This window comes from Balearica regulorum, chromosome 23, assembly GCF_011004875.1.
Source record: "Balearica regulorum gibbericeps isolate bBalReg1 chromosome 23, bBalReg1.pri, whole genome shotgun sequence".
NCBI lineage: Eukaryota > Metazoa > Chordata > Aves > Gruiformes > Gruidae > Balearica > Balearica regulorum.
The window spans coordinates 2063174-2082323 of NC_046206.1; the positions used below are offsets into that span (position 1 = coordinate 2063174).

Genomic DNA, 19150 nt, shown 5'->3' on the forward strand with positions numbered 1-19150 from the left:
GTCCTGTAAATTTAATTTCTAAAGAGGAACTATCACTCACATGCCGAAGACAAATATAATGAAAGACAGTTTCATTGGTAATTTAAAAACACTGTAAAAAGGTCCTGTTGTTTAAAAGTGCCCATGTTTTCCTGATGCCTCCAGCTTCTGGAGTGTTCATACTGGAAATTACTGCTGCCCAAAGACATTAATTGAGTTTGTAATACTGTCTTATGGTCTATCTCCATTGTAATGGAGAAGGATAAATGTTTTAGATAGTACTGCAAAGCAGAAATCTGGTGTGGAGGAACTCAGAGGTCTGGATTTGAGACATTTAAGATCTCTTTGTAGTACCTTTGCACTCATTCCATACAGCAGAGACCTTCCCAGGAAGAGCACCCCAGAATATGATTCCAAATGTAAAATTCAGATGTTGGAAAGATTTGTAGAAAAACAGTAACAAAAATGAGCCTATAGAAGTAGGCTGTTTAGTCCTTGCTGAACTGAATCTAATAAACCTTTCGCCTTTTATTATATTTGGCTCGTTGTGCTTGCAGTTCTGTTTGGGATTGAATTATATTAAGGTAGTATAGTTGAGAGAAATTAGATTACCCAGAAATAAAACAGGCTGAATGCAGGAGATAGAAGGGCAACATGTACTTCATTGAAAAAGTACAAGGAAGGTCAGAGAGTACCCTCAGATGAGACATGTGAGTTAAATAAAGATGTCCAAAGGGAGACTGAAAACATCTGAGAATCATTCTGATTTCTTTCAGCAACAGTATTCTCAAATATTCTCTCTGGTTATTATCTAACTTGGATTATTTTTAAGTGATTCCTTTGAGGCTGTGCTGGATTCAGTTGTAGGGAGCACAGAAGGTACAATATCTTTCACTGACTCCAGGCTCCCTCAATTCCAGACAAGCATGTAATAGATGCTTCACTCGGGTCCATGGAACATCTGTTCCGTCTCTGCTACCAAAACACCTTCAGTCTCTTATTTAAAAATGAAATAAAATTAACAAAAAAAATCAAGAAAGCAACAACTAAAAAATGCTAACATAAAAGCCAAAGCATTGATGACATTCTATGAGAAGACAGTGGAAGAGACCAAAGTATTGCTAATATTTTCATCTCTGCAGTATGAGGGAGTTAGGTGAAATGTGCCTGGATGAACAAGCAAGTCTCAACCAGTATTGTGAAGGCAGAAGTCACAAACTGTCAATAGTCCTTGTCAGTATATACTGGAGGAAATTTCCTTCCTAATCCAGGTATGCTCTGTCTGCCATAAACATCTCTGATTTGCTGGCTATTTGGACTAGGTTTCTGACTGGAAGATGAGAGTAGGAGATTGAGGAAGATCAAGGACCCAGAGTATGCCAGTGATTCCCACTCTGCTATTGCGATGGTTGGTAACGGGCTTGTATGAATATGGTATCTTATAGAGCAACAAGAAGTCTCCAAAGCAAAGATAATTTGTATTTGCTGCCAGGACAGGCCTTTGAGCCAATTGCAGTTTGAATTCAGAGGAGTCCTTGCAGGCTACTTGATGTTCTGGTGTTGACACCAAGCGCATTCCCTGGTATTGTAGTGTGGAAGAGATTTGAATGTAAATCAGCCCTTTCTGTATCATTCCATGTGGTTTTCTAAGGGGCTAGAAGCAACTCTGAATGTTAGGAACTTCTTTTGGGCCCTCAGGGGTCCATGGCACTGTACAGTCAGAGAAGAAGAGGCTCTGGGGAGACCTTATTGGCAGCCTTCCAGTACTTAAAGGGGGCCTACAAGAAAGCTGGAGAGGGACTGTTTATAGGGCATGGAGTAATAGGACAAGGAGTAATGGCTTTAAGCTGAAGGAGGGGAGATTTAGATTAGATATGAGGAAAAAATTCTTCACTGTGAGGGTAGTGAGGCACTGGAACAGCTTGCCCAGAGAAGTTGTGGATGCCCCCTCCCTGGAACTGTTCCAGGCCAGGCTGGATGGGGCTTTGGGCAACATGGTCTAGCAGAGGGTGTCCCTGCCCATGGCAGGGGGAGTTGGAACTTGATGTTCTTTAAGGTCCCTTCCAACCCAAATCTTTCTGTGCTTCTATGAAATACTGATAAAGAGCAACACCTATGAAGCCAAGAACACTCCACCCTATGGTTTGCTTTTCCATTGGACGAGTAAAGGGGATTGGAATGTTGGCAAAGCTTTTTTGCTGAAGACCACTCCTGTGGCCTAACCATCTTCTATGTGATCATTTCTTTTCCAGTCTCTCTACAAGTGGACATTGTTCCAAGCCAGGGGGAGATCAGCGTTGGAGAATCTAAGTTCTTCTTATGTCAAGGTGAGTGATGGCTTATGGCATCAGTTGTCTTGATTTGGGTTTGCTGCGAAGGTCAATCAATGCATTAACTGGGATAAAAGCTCCAGTGCAGGTCTAGCTGCAAGATCTTTTGCTTGCTTTCTTATGTGCCCTTATGGTTTATAAGACTGCATAGCACAGGCAACACATGGTGTTTACTGGAAACAGTAAATGCATGCTCTCTTGAGAGCTGGCAACAGAAAGCTCCAGCAAACAGATTTTAAAATGAAAAAACAGGTACTGAAGTGTTGTTTTTAAGCTTGAGCAATAACCGCAATAACCACAACAATGGCATCTTCCATCTTTCTGCAGTTCTTTGATCTTTTGAATTTAGAATGAAGCCTGTTGTTTTTCCAAATTATTTCTCTAATCAACTGCTAACAGCAGTAATGGGAATGCTATGTGACTTGAGAGTTGTTACCTCTGCAACTAAGGATTTTAATGCTGCTAAAAGCTTGCATTTCTTATGATGCAATTTACTGTTTGTTCAGGCCACAAAATGCCTCAGGCTGTTCTCCTGCACAGTGTGGTGTACTGCTGACATAAACCATGTGCCCCAAAGCAGGTCCTACAATTTTATGGCATTTTCCAAATTAGCATCCACGTGTCCTCTTCAGAGATTCTCCTGAAAGCAGCTGGCCTACTTTCTAATGGGAGGAATTAGTATCTTGGAGCACTGATGTGATAGCATCCTGAAGCATGACACAGAGCAAATAGGTGCTATAGTGAGCTCTGGGAGCAAACTGCCATCAGAGCACCACGCTTCCTCAGGAGCATACTGACTGGGACTAGTCATCTGATCCAGGAGTGCTGAACTGCAGAGTAATTTGTTAATGCCAGTGCTTTAAAAATGAAAGTATACTGTGAGCAACTGTTGTTGTGATGATATTTGTATTCAGAAAACCGTGGGATCAATTACAGCCCCTCCAATAATAGGAGTTCGTCCCAAACAACAAAGCCACACTGAGGAATACAGGGATGTGAGCTGCGAGAAAGAGACTGCCTGGAACCACTTAGTAACAGTTCTGAGTTACACTGGATGCAGCAGGAGGTTTAAGCTGATCGATGCCAGAACTGCTGCTATAGCAATGTCACCATTTTGGTATGCGAGGTAGCTGAGCCTGTAAATATGGGTATTTATTGAAAACATGATGGAGCTGAATCAGGAAGAGATTTTTATTTGTCAGGCTGATCTGCAGAGTGGAGGGACTGGGACATGGGATCCCAGGATGCATAGAAGGCTCTTCTGGGCTAAAATGAGTGTACCCCTTTAGATTCTAAAACCAACCTAATATCATTTTTGCAGGACAGCAGCTGACCGCTCACAGCGCTGTGAGACAGAATTTTCTTTGCTTGCTTCTCAGGTACCAGAAGCCCTTCCCCTGGGTCAGTCTTCTGCGTAGTGCTACTGGTTGTATTTAATTCCCTTTGTGCAGAGCTGTTGGGAACTCATTTCAATTTGCTCTGTTTTCTTTTATTGTCTACAGTGGCAGGGGAGGCCAAATACAAAGACATTTCCTGGTTTTCCCCTAACGGTGAGAAGCTGACGCCGAACCAACAGCGCATCTCAGTGGTGCGAAATGATGACTTCTCCTCCACCCTCACCATCTACAACGCCAACATTGATGATGCTGGCATCTACAAATGTGTTGTCAGTAGCGTGGAGCAGGGAGACTCCGAGGCCACCGTCAATGTGAAAATTTTCCGTAAGAGAGAGGCTCCAAGGCTATTTTCTGGTCTACCTTGCACATGTATGAGGCAACATTAGGGAGGCAACCATTTTATCTTCCTAGAAAAGGCTATTTTTACAGAGGAAGAAGGAGGGTGAAAAGAAAGGGAATGTTAAGAAGATGCAGTCTTCTCCTTTCTTGATTTTGAGGGGAAGGTGGGAACTAGGAACTGACGGGGCATTACCAGCATGTCTACTGCTTAAATTCTTCTCTAGCGCATCATAAATGTCAGGGGGGAGTAAGCAGAGAGATCAGCTTTTGTGGATGGCAGACATGCTATGAGATAAGACTAGTCTTCAGTAAAGAGGATCACACATTCAGAAGAGTTATAATAAGCCGTCAGCATGTTCTCCAGCTGAGCCATGATAGCAGCTCTTCCCCTTCCTGCTGCGAAGCTAGGCAGTTCCAAGTTCACATTTTCTCTGCAGTGTGGACAAATTGGTGAGCTATGCAGAGCATTGATTTGGCCCACCGATATGCCTGGGAGGCAGGGCTGGAAAATGGGGTTCCTGTGTTGCAGTGCATGGAGTCAGGCACACCTTTATCCTCCTCTTGGGAACATGAGGATTTCTAGACAACACGTCCTTTGGGGTTTCTTTGCTTTCCTTAGGCTTGAGTCAGGAGCATAGCTTGAGGTGTGCCAAGAAAGCTGCAGTGACTTTCTCTTATCCATTGTTTTCAGAAAAGCTGATGTTCAAGAATGCTCCCACTCCTCAGGAATTCAAGGAAGGGGATGATGCTGTGATTGTGTGTGATGTGGTCAGCTCACTGCCTCCTACCATCATCTGGAAGCACAAAGGCAGGGATGTTATCCTAAAAAAAGATGGTAAGGCACAAGAGGTGTCTTGGTGCTTGTCCATTCGGTGGTCAAATGTCCATCTCCCATCAGGGCTCAAATCAGGCTCATAAAAGGGGTTCAGGAGAACAAAATGGTGATGGTCACAAGGGAGGAGAGAAGCAATTTGTACCTAACACTAGGTCTTAGGATGTGAATTTAGTTATTCAAGGTGCTGCGGTTTGGCAGTGGCAGGACAATAATGTTCCCAGAGAAATGGCCATCAGGCTTTCACACTGGAATAGGCCAAGGAATGCTAGGAAAAATCTTCAGCTAACAGAAATGTCATCAGACAGAAAACCTGCATGTTGTGCACTCTCCAGTCTTCCTAAGGAAAAGGGGCTAAAAGCTCCTGCAAGAACCTTTCCTTTTATTTCAAAATAACTGCAGATGGTCATACCCAGAGGGGCATTTTACTGGCAGAGGGTACTCCAGAGCCCTGACTCCAGTGGAGCATTCATGCCTCAGCTGTGTTTCCCACAGCTGCTTGTTGCAGGCACAGGGGAACTGTAGTAAGACTTGAACTTTGCCACCCTTGGGCAAGAGGGGCAAGTTTCAAATTGCTTGTTGTCTAATACTAATTAAATGTAAATGTGTTTGTGTATATTTATTTGTTTATATCTCTGTGTGTACTTATGGTATAAAGCACCAGAGCAGTTTGTCTGCTACCCACATCTGGTTTCTTTCATGGCAATGTCAGATCCAGGTACAGCATCAACTCCGTTAAATGATGGGAAGGGAAATTTTATTACACTAAGCCTTGTCTCAACCCAGAAAGGGCAAGGAGAGGAGAAGACCCTGTTACCTGCAGCGAGCTTTCCTGAGGATCCTTGGATGAACTTTCCTTTTGTCTCTTCTAGTTCGATTTATAGTCCTGTCCAACAACTACCTGCAGATCCGGGGAATCAAGAAAACAGACGAAGGGACATACCGCTGTGAGGGCCGGATCTTGGCTCGTGGGGAGATCAACTTCAAAGATATTCAAGTCATCGTAAACGGTGAGCAGCTTAGAATAAGGCTAGTACAGGGGCAGGAGGTGTAGCACCTGTACTCCAGGTTGCTGATGGCAATGTTACTTTAGATTCACACAATTTACCATGAGCTTGCTGATGTTTTTCTGCTGTATCAAATAAAAATTTCCATGAAATTGAGTATTTACCAGATGTTTACAGAAAATTGTCATGTCAAGAGAAACCTTGAGTGTCTCATGTGAGGTATTGACCTGGTTGGAACTCACAAGTGGTTTGTCCACAATACTGATTTTATATGTGTCTCGCCACCCCGTGCCCTTCCTTCCCTGTGCTGATTGCTTTGGAGAGCTCATGCATCAAACCTGTTCGTTGAAACCTGCAGGTGATGGCATAAGGGTTTTAATTACTAGTGACATCTTTGTGTGTTGCAGAGATTTACAGTGAGCCTTCCAGGGCTCATTCTCGTTCACATCTTCTTTCCTATCTAACTTGAATGTGGATTCCTTCTCTTCTAGTACCTCCTTCTGTGCGCGCCAGGCAGAGCACTATGAATGCCACTGCCAACCTCAGCCAGTCTGTCACCTTAGCATGTGATGCTGATGGCTTTCCTGAGCCAACTATGACGTGGACAAAGTAAGATGCTGTGTGCGATGTCCTGATTGTGTGTGAGCATGGATGTTTTCCCCAAGGCCTGGAAAACCAGGCTGGAGGGAAATCAACATTTTAACTGGAACAAGATTAATTCATTTTTCTCACAAAAGAATGAATGGCCTCATAACGGAGTTGCAGTTAGCTTCTGTTGCGGGTTAACCCCAGCAGGCAGCTAAGCACCACGCAGCCACTCACTACACGCCCCCCAAGGGGAACAGGATCAGAAGGGTAAAATCCAAAAACTTGTTGGCTGAGATAAAGACAGTTTAATAGGTAAAGCTGTGCATGCAAGCAAAGCAAAATAAGGAATTCATTCCCTACTTCCCATTGGCAGGCGGGTGCTTAGCCAGGTCAGCTGTCTCAGCTGTATCCCCTGCCAACTTCTTGTGCACCCCCTGCCTAGTTGCTGACAGGGAAGTGTTAGAAACAGAAAACTCTTTGACATTTCGTGGATACTGTTCAGCAATAGCTAAAACATGATTGTGTTATCAACACTGTTTTGATCACAAACCCAAAACATAGCACCATATGAGCTACTATGGAGAAAATTATCCCAGCCAAAACCAGTACAGCTTCCTCAAAGAACAAAAATAACAATAAAGATAGTAATTTTCACTGACCTGTCACATCCTTTTGTCAAGCTGCAAATCAAGGTGAAGCTTCATGCTGACCAGACCTGTCCCATGGGTCAGTTTATTATCATCTGTTGCACCGGTGGGAAAACTTAGGCAAAAATGGATGCTGTAACTTGCATTTGTCATGCCAAGAGATCTGCATCTAAATCTTTCTCTTCATCGGGTCTAAATTTCACTGTCAGGCAGTGATACAGCTGTCAGGTATACTGTTCTTGAAATTGTGTAGCCTTTGGTGAAGGTTATGAGGACAAGTTGTAATGTTGAAAAAGCTTATGACAACTTGGAATACTGCCTTGATAGGCAAGGACAGAAGCCACCTTCAGTGGTGTTTATAGCTCTTGCATATAGGCTATGATGTGTGTCAGGAGGTGAAAGGTTCAAGCTGCCAAGAGCCCTAAGGCAGGAGGGATTAGGAATAGATCAAAATAAAAGCTTTGTAGCCCATAGGGAGAGAAAAAGGTGGTGGTCCCTCTCAACCCAAGGGGTTTCAGTTTGACCTAAGGGGTTTCAGTTTGTTTGGCTTAACAACAAGCCAAAAACAAATAGCCTTTGATTGCTTCTCCTTCCCAACACAACCAGTGTGCTTTGTGCCTTGCAGGGATGGAGAGCCAATAGAACAGGCTGATGATGAAGAGAAATACAGTTTTAACTACGACGGCTCTGAGCTCATCATCAAGAAGGTGGATAAGAGTGACGAAGCAGAGTACATCTGCATTGCTGAGAACAAGGCTGGCGAGCAGGATGCCACCATTCATCTCAAAGTCTTTGGTAAACATGCTCTTACTGTCCCTGCTTTCCAATCCAGTTGGCTACTGGTAGCTTACTAGTGCAAACTAAAAGTAATCTACTTATCACTGTTAATGCCAGATGTGGCTTATCCACAGCGGCTTCTTTCCCAAGTAATGCTGTGCACCTCTGCCATCATGCTAGGCTAGATTCTGTGTATGTGTCTGAAACAGATGCCAGCTCCATTTTGCTCCCTCTCTGATAAAAGAAATTCAATCCTGTGCAAGGAGTCGTGTTGAGATTCACATGCTACTTGAAATATCTTCTGGCCCCAGAGGGCTGAATCCTAATTCAACCAAAGCTGTGATTAAAAAGGCTTTAGCACTTTGGTGGGACTTGCTATAACCTGGACAGGGAGGTGAACTCCACCCCACCACTATGTGAATGACCTCAAGTTTGCAGGAATGAATCAGCAGCTTTCCTGTTCTGTGAATCTGGGAGTGTTAAGGAATATAATTCTCTGTGTCCCATCCCCCTGCAGCCACTTGACAAAGCTGCTTATCAAAAGGCTAATTTGGGGCAGAGAAAGTAGACGGCAAGGTAGAAGACTTAGCTGATAATCCTAGGGACTGGTCATTTGTACACTCTTAAATGGGTTCTACTTCAGATATGCCCTCTTCTGGTCCTCTCTTTACAAGCCTCAGCTGGTAAGCATGTGTAGAAAAGGTCTTCTAGTTCTGCAAACAGGTACCTTCTTCTCAAATGTCACTCTTCTCCCTTCCCCATATGGCAGTAAAGTTGAGACAATTCAAAAGCCTTTTTTTCCCCAATGATGCTTGTTTCAGACATTGCTGTTGACAGGCGAGCTTCATTCTGAGCACCAACTGAATGAAGGCTGCTTTTTCTTTTCAGCAAAACCCAAAATAACCTATGTGGAGAATAAAACAGCCATGGAGCTGGAGGATCAGATTACACTGACCTGTGAGGCATCTGGAGACCCAATCCCTTCCATCACTTGGAGAACTTCCACCCGGAACATCAGCAATGAAGAGAAGGTATAACCCTTCCCAAAACCATAGTCTTACTTGCTGGGATCAGTGTGGCTTGTATCTGCCTGCCTCTGCTGATCCAGAATGCATGATAGCCGCACACGGATGCACGTGGAAATCACGGTGATTCCCCTCTCTGTAGTGAGAACACGTGCAGTCCTATACAGACTATCTGCTAAAGCGTCAACTCCACAGCTGAAGTCGTACCATAGGTGTCCTTTTGTACAAAGAGCCATCTCAGTTTATAACAACTGAGGATATGCTATTTAATTCCTGGTGGTATCACTCTGAGTTGAATTGACTTGAAAAGCAGTAGGCTCTGGACCCTTTTCAGAGGAGCTTCCAAAGGGACCTGCAGTTGCAGAGAGCTTGTGAAAGGGTTTTTCGCTTTTGTTTCGAAGCTGAGAGGTGGGAATGAGCATCCTGATTCCAGTGTTGTCCATGCTGTCATCATGATGATGATTTGATCTAGGAGGGTGGCAGGTGGAGAGGTGTGGAGTGTTATCTCTCAAAGATGCAGTGGACCAAAATGAGCCTGTTAATTCCTTCTTGCCCTGTATTGTATTCTAATATTGCATGTACCTGAAGCACAAAAGCGTGGCTGCCTTTGTGTTCACCTATTTGTTGATCACATCAGTACCATTTTGCTCTTAAGAGGCAAAAATAATTAGCAGTTTTTCTTTTAAGAGTGCTGGTTTTTTATTGGCCACAATTCCCCTTAACCAGACAAGATTAGAATGTGCTGTATTACTGTAGATATTTCATAATAGTTGCATAAGGTCATCAGAAGGCATAGTTTACAGCCAAAGAAAGTCTAGACAAAAGTTGGAGTAAGGAGCTGTTGCTTATTAATAATCTTCTAATAACAAGATGCTTCAAGGCTCAGCTAACTTGGGCATACCAGGGGTTCCGACTCAATACAAAGGCAGCAGTTGATAGACAATGAAGGTCTTAAAGTGACAGAGGTAACCACTGTCAGTCATCCACACAGCTGCCAACAACACTATAGCCTCCTAAATGAGCTTTTTAAATTGCCTCTGTGATGTCAGCTCTTCACCATGTTGTTAAAGTGTAGCTTATTAATCAGGGTGCCAAAGTTTTCCAGCCTTAATTCTTGCTTAACATCTTTTGGATCCGAGGGCTACGGTAAATCCCTGCGATGTTTAGAGGGAGATTTCCATTGTCTTCAAAAGCTGTTGGCTTGGGCTCTCACTACAGCGTGGCTGGGGGACCTTTTTTGACAGGATAAGGTTATTCATGGCCTTGTTTCTGTGTAGGAGAGCTAAGTGCTGTAGTGCTTCTAACACTAGAGTTTGGATCATAGCCACAGAAAAGAGCTTTGACAGGGAGAAGAATATAAAAACTGAAATAACACTAAATCAAATAGAAGTTAATAGGAGAGCTGTTTGCAGAGAGTCCCATCTGTCTGACCCAAATAAGCTAATAAGATGTCAGTGGCAAAACTGCTAACCATTTTTGAGACTCTCATCTATTCTGTTTGATGCTGTTAAGTTGGTGATCAATATTAAGGAAAATGTTAATACTCTGATAGAAAATGTTAACACTCTGATACTTTCTTACATAGATGGAGGGAAAATCGAAGGTTTGAGGTACTACCATGTGTCTCATCCTACCTTCAGGGCAAAATTGTTTGGTTTTTTTATTGTATACCATGCACTTTCTAGGCAGGATTTTATTTGTCTGTGTGTTTTGTTTTCTTTTTTACTTTTCCCCATTCTCTATCTTGTGCTGTAAGCTTAGGTGAATGGTACAGACATCCAGAAAATCCTCAGGTCAAAATAGCTCTGAAAAAACATTCTATTACATATACAACCAAATGCATATATTCGGTTTACTATCCGCTTACTGTGTCTGGGATAGCACAGGGCAATGGATGGTCTATGATGTGGGACAAACAAAACTATGTCTAAAATTATCAAGCTCTACTTTCAGATATGCTTTAGACACTTGGATGCATCTGTCTTGCTACATGTTGTTTACTTTTGTGATCATACTTCAGTCCAGATTTTAAAGGTCTAGAGGTGCCTTAATTCCCATGAACACTTGATACTTCAGAAAAACCTAGCCAAACCCCCAAACAAATAAACAAATCATCAATGTCTTAGTGGATTTCCTGCCCCACCACCAGCCCCCGTCACTGTCCAGGAGCAGACAGTCTGATGCGTGAACAAGGGGCAGGAGGTGCTATAGCCCAAACACCTAGGTTGACAATGTCACAACTATTTCAATATTCCCATGCTTCCCTGAGACCTGTTGATACCCTAGCATGTATGGCAAAAGATTCTCCTCTCTATGGCTATGCTTACATAATGTGGCACCCCTTGGACAAACTATCTTTTCTGTTGAGAATGGTCTGCAAAGGTAAGTGGTAGTGACTGTGCTCTACCAAAATCAGGTGATTGGCTACTGTATCCCAACACAGATGAGCAAACCAAACTTCCAGATACTGGTATGGTAGAAGCTTCCTGTTACTAGTAAGCTGGCATCTTGCATTCTTCATCCCTGCAGAGAGTTGCAAGTAAAATTAAAATATAAAAAAATAAAAATAATTTTTTAAAAATTGCTTATATGTGGTTTACTTTGTGAATGTAGGAACGTATTACCTAGGAGAAACTTTTGCCCTTAGTCTAAGATTCCTGTCTATTGCTACTGCAGAACATAGCAAGAACTAACAGGCCTGGAAAGTCATCAACCTGATGATTTGAAATGGTTTGGCTTTATCTTTCCTCAAGTGTTTATTGACATGCCATTGTAGGGAGGAAGAATGCTTTCTCTTTGAATGACACCAGATGCAAAGCTGATCAAGCCAGTATGCCATATTCCTCATCACCTTCAGTATATTTCATGCCCTTCTAAGAGACATGTTTCTTCTATTCCTCTAACAGAACACTAACTGTGATACAGTAAATACAGTTTTGATCTGTTCTGTATCGGTGTATACAAGTTTTACAATTTTAGTGCAGACGTGAGTGTGTTTCCTATCAGATTTTTGTAATCACTAGCTACAGATATAGCAATTGTTAACTACTCTTACACACACTTTCATGAAACAGTTGCAGAGACAATCCTAGGTTTGTTACCCAGAAGTACAGTTCAGTGTGTGAAGAATGGGAGGGGTAACAGGTGATTCTTTTATGCAGGGCTTTTAACGTCTTGCCAGAGCTGGCAGTAGGTCTATCTATGGTGTAGGATCTCACTCAGTACTGCTGTCTGGCCTCACACGCTAGCTATCAAGACCTGCATCACGTTACCATTTTCTCTATGGCAAGTCAAAAATAAAGTGAACATTTTCTCACCAGAATAAAGGAATCAAAGAACAGAAGAAGAGATCAGCTCTGGTATTCTTCCTCCTTTATCCTAATTACAGTTTAACCTGTATAGTGTAATCACACTAGGTTACCTGTTCCTAAAGTAGGAAAATGCAGAATTCTGACTTCTGAATGGATCAGAGTTTTGAGAGGCCCCTTTCGTAGGTGACTGTCTGAATAACAGTTGTCTTTTTGCTCACCTCTCTGGCAGGTGAATTACATCTCTGCGTTGTGCTACCCTGAGAACAGTCTAACGCATCCTTCCACTTATTTTTTGGGTTACTGTTACTGACCAGTAGCCTCTAGCAACTCTATGTTGTTGGCAGCTAAAGCAAGTAGATAAGTTGTTAAAAAATTTAGAAATCTTTAGATGAAAGCAACTTTGAATTTCCCGCAAGGTAAGGAGTGCCCCATTGCTAGGACATAAGTATTGGGTTGCCAGTGTTGCAGCAGCATGCTAGGGCACAATAACCAGAAGATGAGAGGAACTCATTCCCTTGCACAGCTCACACTAGGTCAAATTTAGCAGTGAAGTAATAAAAAAATTAAAAAAAAAAAAAAAAAGAGTGAAATAGAGTAGAGCCAAATAATCTGCTGATGCAAATGAGCATTGTTGCATACCTTTAGGAAAGTGCTTCTAGATCTGATGCAGCAGATCTAACATTTCAAAATTTAACTTAATTTCCTGACTTTTTTTTTTCTTTTTAAGTGGACAGTATACCTTGAATACAATTCCCCGTCTTAAATTTGTGTGTACCACATATCTCATGAGATGTACATGGGAATATTTTTTGATTTAATGATCCAGAGAGTAAACTACATTGGCAGTTCCCAGGAACTCCCTTGTAACTGAAGATGCTCCTATTTAACAACTTGCTTCCAAAGGCAAGGGAAGATGCTAGCATGCATGGTTCCCCCTCTATCCCCTGCATGGTGCTGAGTAGAACTTGTGTATCTCTTTGTCTTGATCAGGCAGACTTAGTATGAAATTCTCCAGGATGGAGAATATGGTCCTGCCTTTTTTTCCCCCACATCCACAAGTGCCATTGCAAAGAAACAGCAAACTCTAGGAGTGTGGAAACAGGCTTTTTTTTCTCCATCTTCCTTTAAGTTGACAGGTACTGAACACCAAAGGATAAAAACACATCTACTTTTTTGCTGTTGGTTGTTTGTGTTGTGGGTGGGGGGTTTTTAATTCTTCTGTGCTGACACAATAGAGACTCAGTGAATAGGATTGAAAGGGGACTTGCATGGGTATCAGCAAGGCAGTTTCCTGGCTAGCCTGGCTTGCTCAGGTACAGAGAATGACTGGTACGTCAAAAAGGGATTATGATGAATTATGGTTGCCTGTTCAGCTTTCAAGGACCTTGTGCACAGCAGGATATACATACATAGAAATGATCAGATGATGGGAGTGTCTGAGCCCATGCAGGTGTTGGTGAGCTTCTCTTCAGCTGGCTTCATCTCAGGCTTCTAGTTACAAGCAAATAACTTGCTATCATCAAAGACATTCTAAAATATCTGTACCATATGTTAATACTAGAAGCACTGTGGAAACAGTACTATGTTTTTTATTCTCATTTCCTAAGCTTTCATCTCCATTTCTGTAACGTCACTCCTGTGTATGCTGTTATATCCACATGTCAGTAGTGCTTGTGCCTCACATTCAATAATGCCATCATGGCTGTAATTAGCAGGTGATTTTTGACTCCCGAACTGAAATGGATTAAGTTGCAATTGAAATAGAGACCAGAAGAAAAATATTTGAAAGATAAATTATAGGGGAAAAACAGAACCCAGCAACTTTGGTCTTTCTGAACCACAGTGAATATGGTCCACACTGTTGGCTTTCAGAGAATGGGAAATGTATGTTTATTGGTAAGGTTTGTGCATGTTTCATTGATGCCTGTTGTTTGGTTGTCCCAAGCCCAGTAAAGATTGGGTGCAAATATCCCTAAGCATAGTGAGCTTGGAAACTCTCAACCGGAGATACAAGGTTCTACCCTGCTGTCTCCTGTCTAGGGGGAGGGCCATACTGCTTCAATGCTCTGCAGCTCAAGGTCTCCTACTCCTGGCACAGTATGCATGTAAAAAACGTGTACAAATGCATGATCACATTAGCAATATGAGTGTTAATGTTAATCAGTGTGTGCGGGTGGCTAACAAACCAGTGTTAGAAAACCAGTTCTGTAACTATCTTTGCAATTTAGTGGCCTAGGTCATCAGAATCACTTCCTCAGTATGCTGGGAACACGTTTCTAGAAATGGTTAGATGTGACAAGGGAAATAGTCACTCGATATGCAAAAACAGAAGCAGGTATCATTAGCCTTTGCCTAACCATTTTAAGACCGATTTATAGGACATTAAATTTTGAATGCAAATCTAAATTGAGGTTATATTGGGAAATGGAAGTTGTGATCACCCCACATACGAGAGATACAACTTGGAACCTGCATGTGCACAGAACGCAATGTGGTGCATACACTATGATACCTAAAAGCAACCTTTGATAAACTTTTATTGCTTTTTTTTCTGTTGTTGTGTTCTATATCTGTTCTCTCCAGGCTTCGTGGACCCGGCCCGAGAAACAAGAGGTATAAGATTACCAGACCTTTAGCAAACTTATTAGTTTTTTGGGTTTGTTTTTTTTTTTTTAAGCATTACAGATTAACAAATATCTAGTCCAGTAACCACGCCAACTAAACCAGCATTAATAATATGAACAAATTAAATATCAATACGTAAAAGAAACAGCTTATAGAGTTAGATGTTGCTTGGCATGTAGTAATGCATTTTTGGATGAGCAAACTAGCTGTGTTGGGAGTGAGTAATTCTGGTTGCACTTTTAAAAGAAAAACAACAAACAACTGAAAACAAAAGCAAATGTAAAAACTGACAAATACTGCTTTCACCATTTTCTTCTCTGCTACCACTGTGAATCATATATCTCTTCTAGAGTTTTAAGAATTAGCAACAGCGTGTATTCTGGAAAAGTATTTTTTTTCCAAAGATAGGCTCTTTTGCTCCAGCCAACTCATCTGTTTGCTCATGGTACTCCTTAAATTTGACCTTCTCTTAAAGGACAACTGCATCATGTTCCATTTCAAAATCAATGCAGATAAATGTTTCACAAGTTATATTTCTCCAGAAGATGCTCCAAGTTGGCTAAATTATTATTTATCTTTGAGTTGTGAGGGTCAGTGAGGGGATGTGGGATAATGCAGTAATTCAGTTTGGTGCAAATGTGGTTTGTTGCTGGTTTATTTCATATTCAGTGCTGTATTTTAAAAATAGTAATCATAACAACCTACCATTACATGCACCTGATTTGTAGCATTCTTGCTTCAAAATGGACCAGAAAGTATGTTTCCAAGCAAATAATAGGTAGAGAAGAAAATTAGCTACCAGAGCTGGGTGACTTATATTTGTATTTTTAGGATCAACTTTGTGGAGGCTCTGAGTATCCTGAATTTTTTTTTTTTTTAAGCTATCCTAAACCATGGAGACTGGTGTGGCCTAAACAAAGTGAACCTCTAATTTAAGCAGCATTCACCTTTGTTTCATATGGGGCTGAGAAGATACTGCCCATTGTTACTTCAAAATGATCTGTGGAATAGATGAATTGTGGCAAATAAAGGCATTGGATATTCAGACCAGTTTGCTTTGAAAAATTTGGAATTTGAGTAGTTGCGCCTCTTCAGGCCTCATGTTAATTCCTATTACAGTTTTTTTTACTGTGCTCTGTCTTAAGTTTTTTAATAATACTATTAAGCTTGCTTTCCTTAAATTTCTTACTTCCTCTGTGTCTTAAAATATTCAAGCGGGGTTCTATGAGAATGTTGTTGAAGCTTGTTGTTGCAGCTTGTGTAGATTTACATTTGAAATAGCTAGCATGGGGTCTTTTTGCAGTGTATTCCAGTGGCAGGGAGTTCAATTCTCAGGAAGTTGAGTGAATAGTTGGCATTAAGTGTTTCACTCTTACTAATGCATTAGCTAGTTTAAAGTAAGGAAATCTCTGTGAGCTTCAGTTATAACAGCATATATGGGTGTTAACGCTTGGTTTCCTTGCTTTGGAGGCACAATTGCAATTGGCTGCTTTTTCCTCTAAACCACAGTCAGCTCAACTTACTGTGGTCAGTGCATAATGTCTCTGTTCACCATGCTGGTCCTGCATATCCTGGAGAATTGTTGAAAGTCATGTTAGCAGCATATGCTAACAAAAAACCCCACAACCCACATTATCACCAACAGGTGCTAAAAAACTCAGTTATAAGCGAAAGTACACCTCAGTTACACCACAAACTGGTGATGCCTTTCTGGTAACTTGGAATTAGTGCAACCTTACAAGTATTAGCGCTGCAGATGATGACTTTTGGTCAGTGCAGTGCAAGCATAGAGCTAGAGAGACCACTCATCTTCCTTCACTGGAAGTTGTAGCTGTGGTCAGGATTTCTAGGTGTCATTTTGTAATGACGTTCACCATGTGGAAAGCGGGTGAGGAGACGATATGACTGTGTGAAATTGTCATGGATACTTGTTTGTGAAACGACTGAAAAATCCAAAAGGTGGAGGGACAGTGGGCAAATGCATTTTTTGCTTCCCCTTTGGCACTGAAGTATTGAAATCTACGCCAGCTTTATACATAGTGACTATGTGCCACATGGCATTATCAGAATTTGGAGAAGAACAATGGCATGTAGCTCAGGGTAAATTGTAGTAATTGGCAATATGGAGAACTATCATACCTTTTTCTGTAGAGTGGCAATTGCTATGACATGATTTATTGCCTGTGTCCCTTAGGTTGTCTCTTCATTACTATAAAGTATTTTGTTACCCAAAATCCTAGAAATCAAAGAGGCTAGGTAAAGGGGTTACAAGTGTCTACATCTGCCTCACAAGTTTCTACCTATCCTATGTCTCTAATAGCTAGGAATTGTTAGCATCTGATGGTCTGAAATATGAATAAAGAAAACAAGCAGCATGCTTTCTTGGGTAGATATTCTTCTCATCTTTGGAGTATTTTTCCTGACCTTTCTTTTTCTGTACTTAGGACTTTTGCATTAAGAAACAGAGCTTCATCTTCAGAATCAGTTGCCTTACTTGTAAAGTTATCATTTTACCATGACTGCCTAGCACTCTTTTGTTTGTATGGGATCTTGACAAAGTGGGGGAAAGGCAGGTGACACTGGATGTAAAATTACCTTTGCTGTAGTGATCATGTTCTGGTATTTTGCCATGTTTATACGCTTGCCTGCTGATGGGATCAGAGAGATGAGTATTTTGAATATTTACCCAACTCATGAGCTAAAAGAAGCTGGGAGCCTCTGCAGATCTAGAGTCTTGACATTTATGGATCCTACTGCAATAGTTTCAGAAGTGAGCTGAGTTTTGGAGTCAAATCACAAGTTAGACAAAAAGATATAGTCAGACAGTGGAGATAGATAAAAGCAGAATTTGGCTGTGTAAAATACTACAATGGACTAATGTTGTGTTAAGGGATCCTTCCCTGGTTGTAGGAAATGACGCACACAACACCATGTGTACATGAAATAATGAACTGTTCCCAGCAACACAAGGCACCAAGCACAGGAGAGTGTGTGGAGTTTGCAGCTTGTGGCATTGGTCAGGGGTTGCAGTAGACCTGCGTGCAGGATAGAAGAGACAAGAAAAATACATGTAATTGAATTTGTGTCATCAAAGGATACTATTTTCATGCACATTAAATTTGACTAGCTCGAGTGAACTAATATTCAGATCTAACAGAGATAATCACATTTACTTGTAGAAACTTCATCAGTCTCGGAGACTGAGATCACTAGCTCAGAACAGAAAGAGGGTTTAGGTCCAGAGAATCTGACCACTTGAGATACCAGAGATGTGCTTTGTGATACAGCCCAGTGCATTTGGCTGTTTAATGTCCTCAGGGTTTTTCCTCATAATCTCCGAACTTGTCCTGTATCTTCCAAGAAAATTAATGCTCTTGGAGCATTAATTGTATTGTGTGGCAGGCTGCAGCAGCTGGCGTAGCCATGAGGGTACCTGATGTGTTTGCTTGTGCTTGTGCCACTTTGGAAACTAGATGAGAGAGCTGGTGCTTTAAAGCTTCCAAGCTGAAGCACGAGCACCAAGAGCTCGCACAAGCACCAGGGTGGAAGGAGGAATCCATGGCCTTATTTGCTTCATGTATTAAGACAGCACTTGGGTTTTGGTCACAAATTGGAGAAGAAAAAAAAAAAAAGTTACGTGGGATGGGATCGCTGGGTGGCTGCAATCCCTTTGAGCAGATGGCAGCCTCGATTCTACATTCCTTGTCTGCCTGTCATTGACATCCCCACACTTTCTTGCATGTGGGAGCAATTTCTAAACTGGCATATAACCATTGCAAACTGCTCTAGAATTTTCTTGAAGCATCACAAGACCTTGAAGCAGGATTGTCTCTAGAAGGGTCACATAGTTTTCTCGCCCTGTTCACTGTACCTTGCTCTCTTCAATGCCATGTTCGGGTGAAACTTCTGAGCTTTCATTTTGCCTGATTCAGTTCTGTCTGGATCTGTTCTTATTAATGCCATTTCAAGGACATTGAAATAAAACAAATATCAGTGAGAGAAGAGGAAGGCCTGAATTCTCTGAGTAGAAACACAGTAGCCGTTGGGGAGGTTTTCTACAAGAGCATGCTGGCAAAAATTTTTAACTAGAGCTGGATCTCTACAGTTCTCATTCTGGGAAGAAGCTTGGTATTATCCAGCTGTCCTCAGACACATAGTAGCGTCTGATACGTTGGTCCTTCATTTCATTTTTTGTGTTCTCCTGAGTGCTTTGAATCACTGCAGTTGGCCCTGTGTGACAGGGAATCTTCTTGTTGCTCTTGGAAATGCCTCTCTGTGCCCATGGTTTCACTT

General features: G+C 41.7%; 1 protein-coding gene across 7 annotated transcripts in view; it reads left to right on the plus strand.

Annotated features, from left to right (window-relative positions):
• NCAM1 (neural cell adhesion molecule 1) overlaps nucleotides 1-19150 on the plus strand; it is a 140793-nt gene that overhangs the window by 77333 nt on the left and 44310 nt on the right. For 4 of the 7 annotated variants that reach the window (XM_075774798.1, XM_075774800.1, XM_075774805.1 and 1 more), the window contains exons 2-9: nucleotides 2232-2306; nucleotides 3812-4030; nucleotides 4737-4880; nucleotides 5750-5887; nucleotides 6376-6493; nucleotides 7745-7914; nucleotides 8785-8927; nucleotides 14816-14845. In XM_075774798.1, coding sequence (XP_075630913.1) covers nucleotides 2232-2306; nucleotides 3812-4030; nucleotides 4737-4880; nucleotides 5750-5887; nucleotides 6376-6493; nucleotides 7745-7914; nucleotides 8785-8927; nucleotides 14816-14845 — 1037 coding nt within the window. The remainder of the gene's footprint in view (nucleotides 1-2231; nucleotides 2307-3811; nucleotides 4031-4736; nucleotides 4881-5749; nucleotides 5888-6375; nucleotides 6494-7744; nucleotides 7915-8784; nucleotides 8928-14815; nucleotides 14846-19150) is intronic. The other 3 variants (XM_075774799.1, XM_075774801.1, XM_075774803.1) reach the window with 1 other exon arrangement.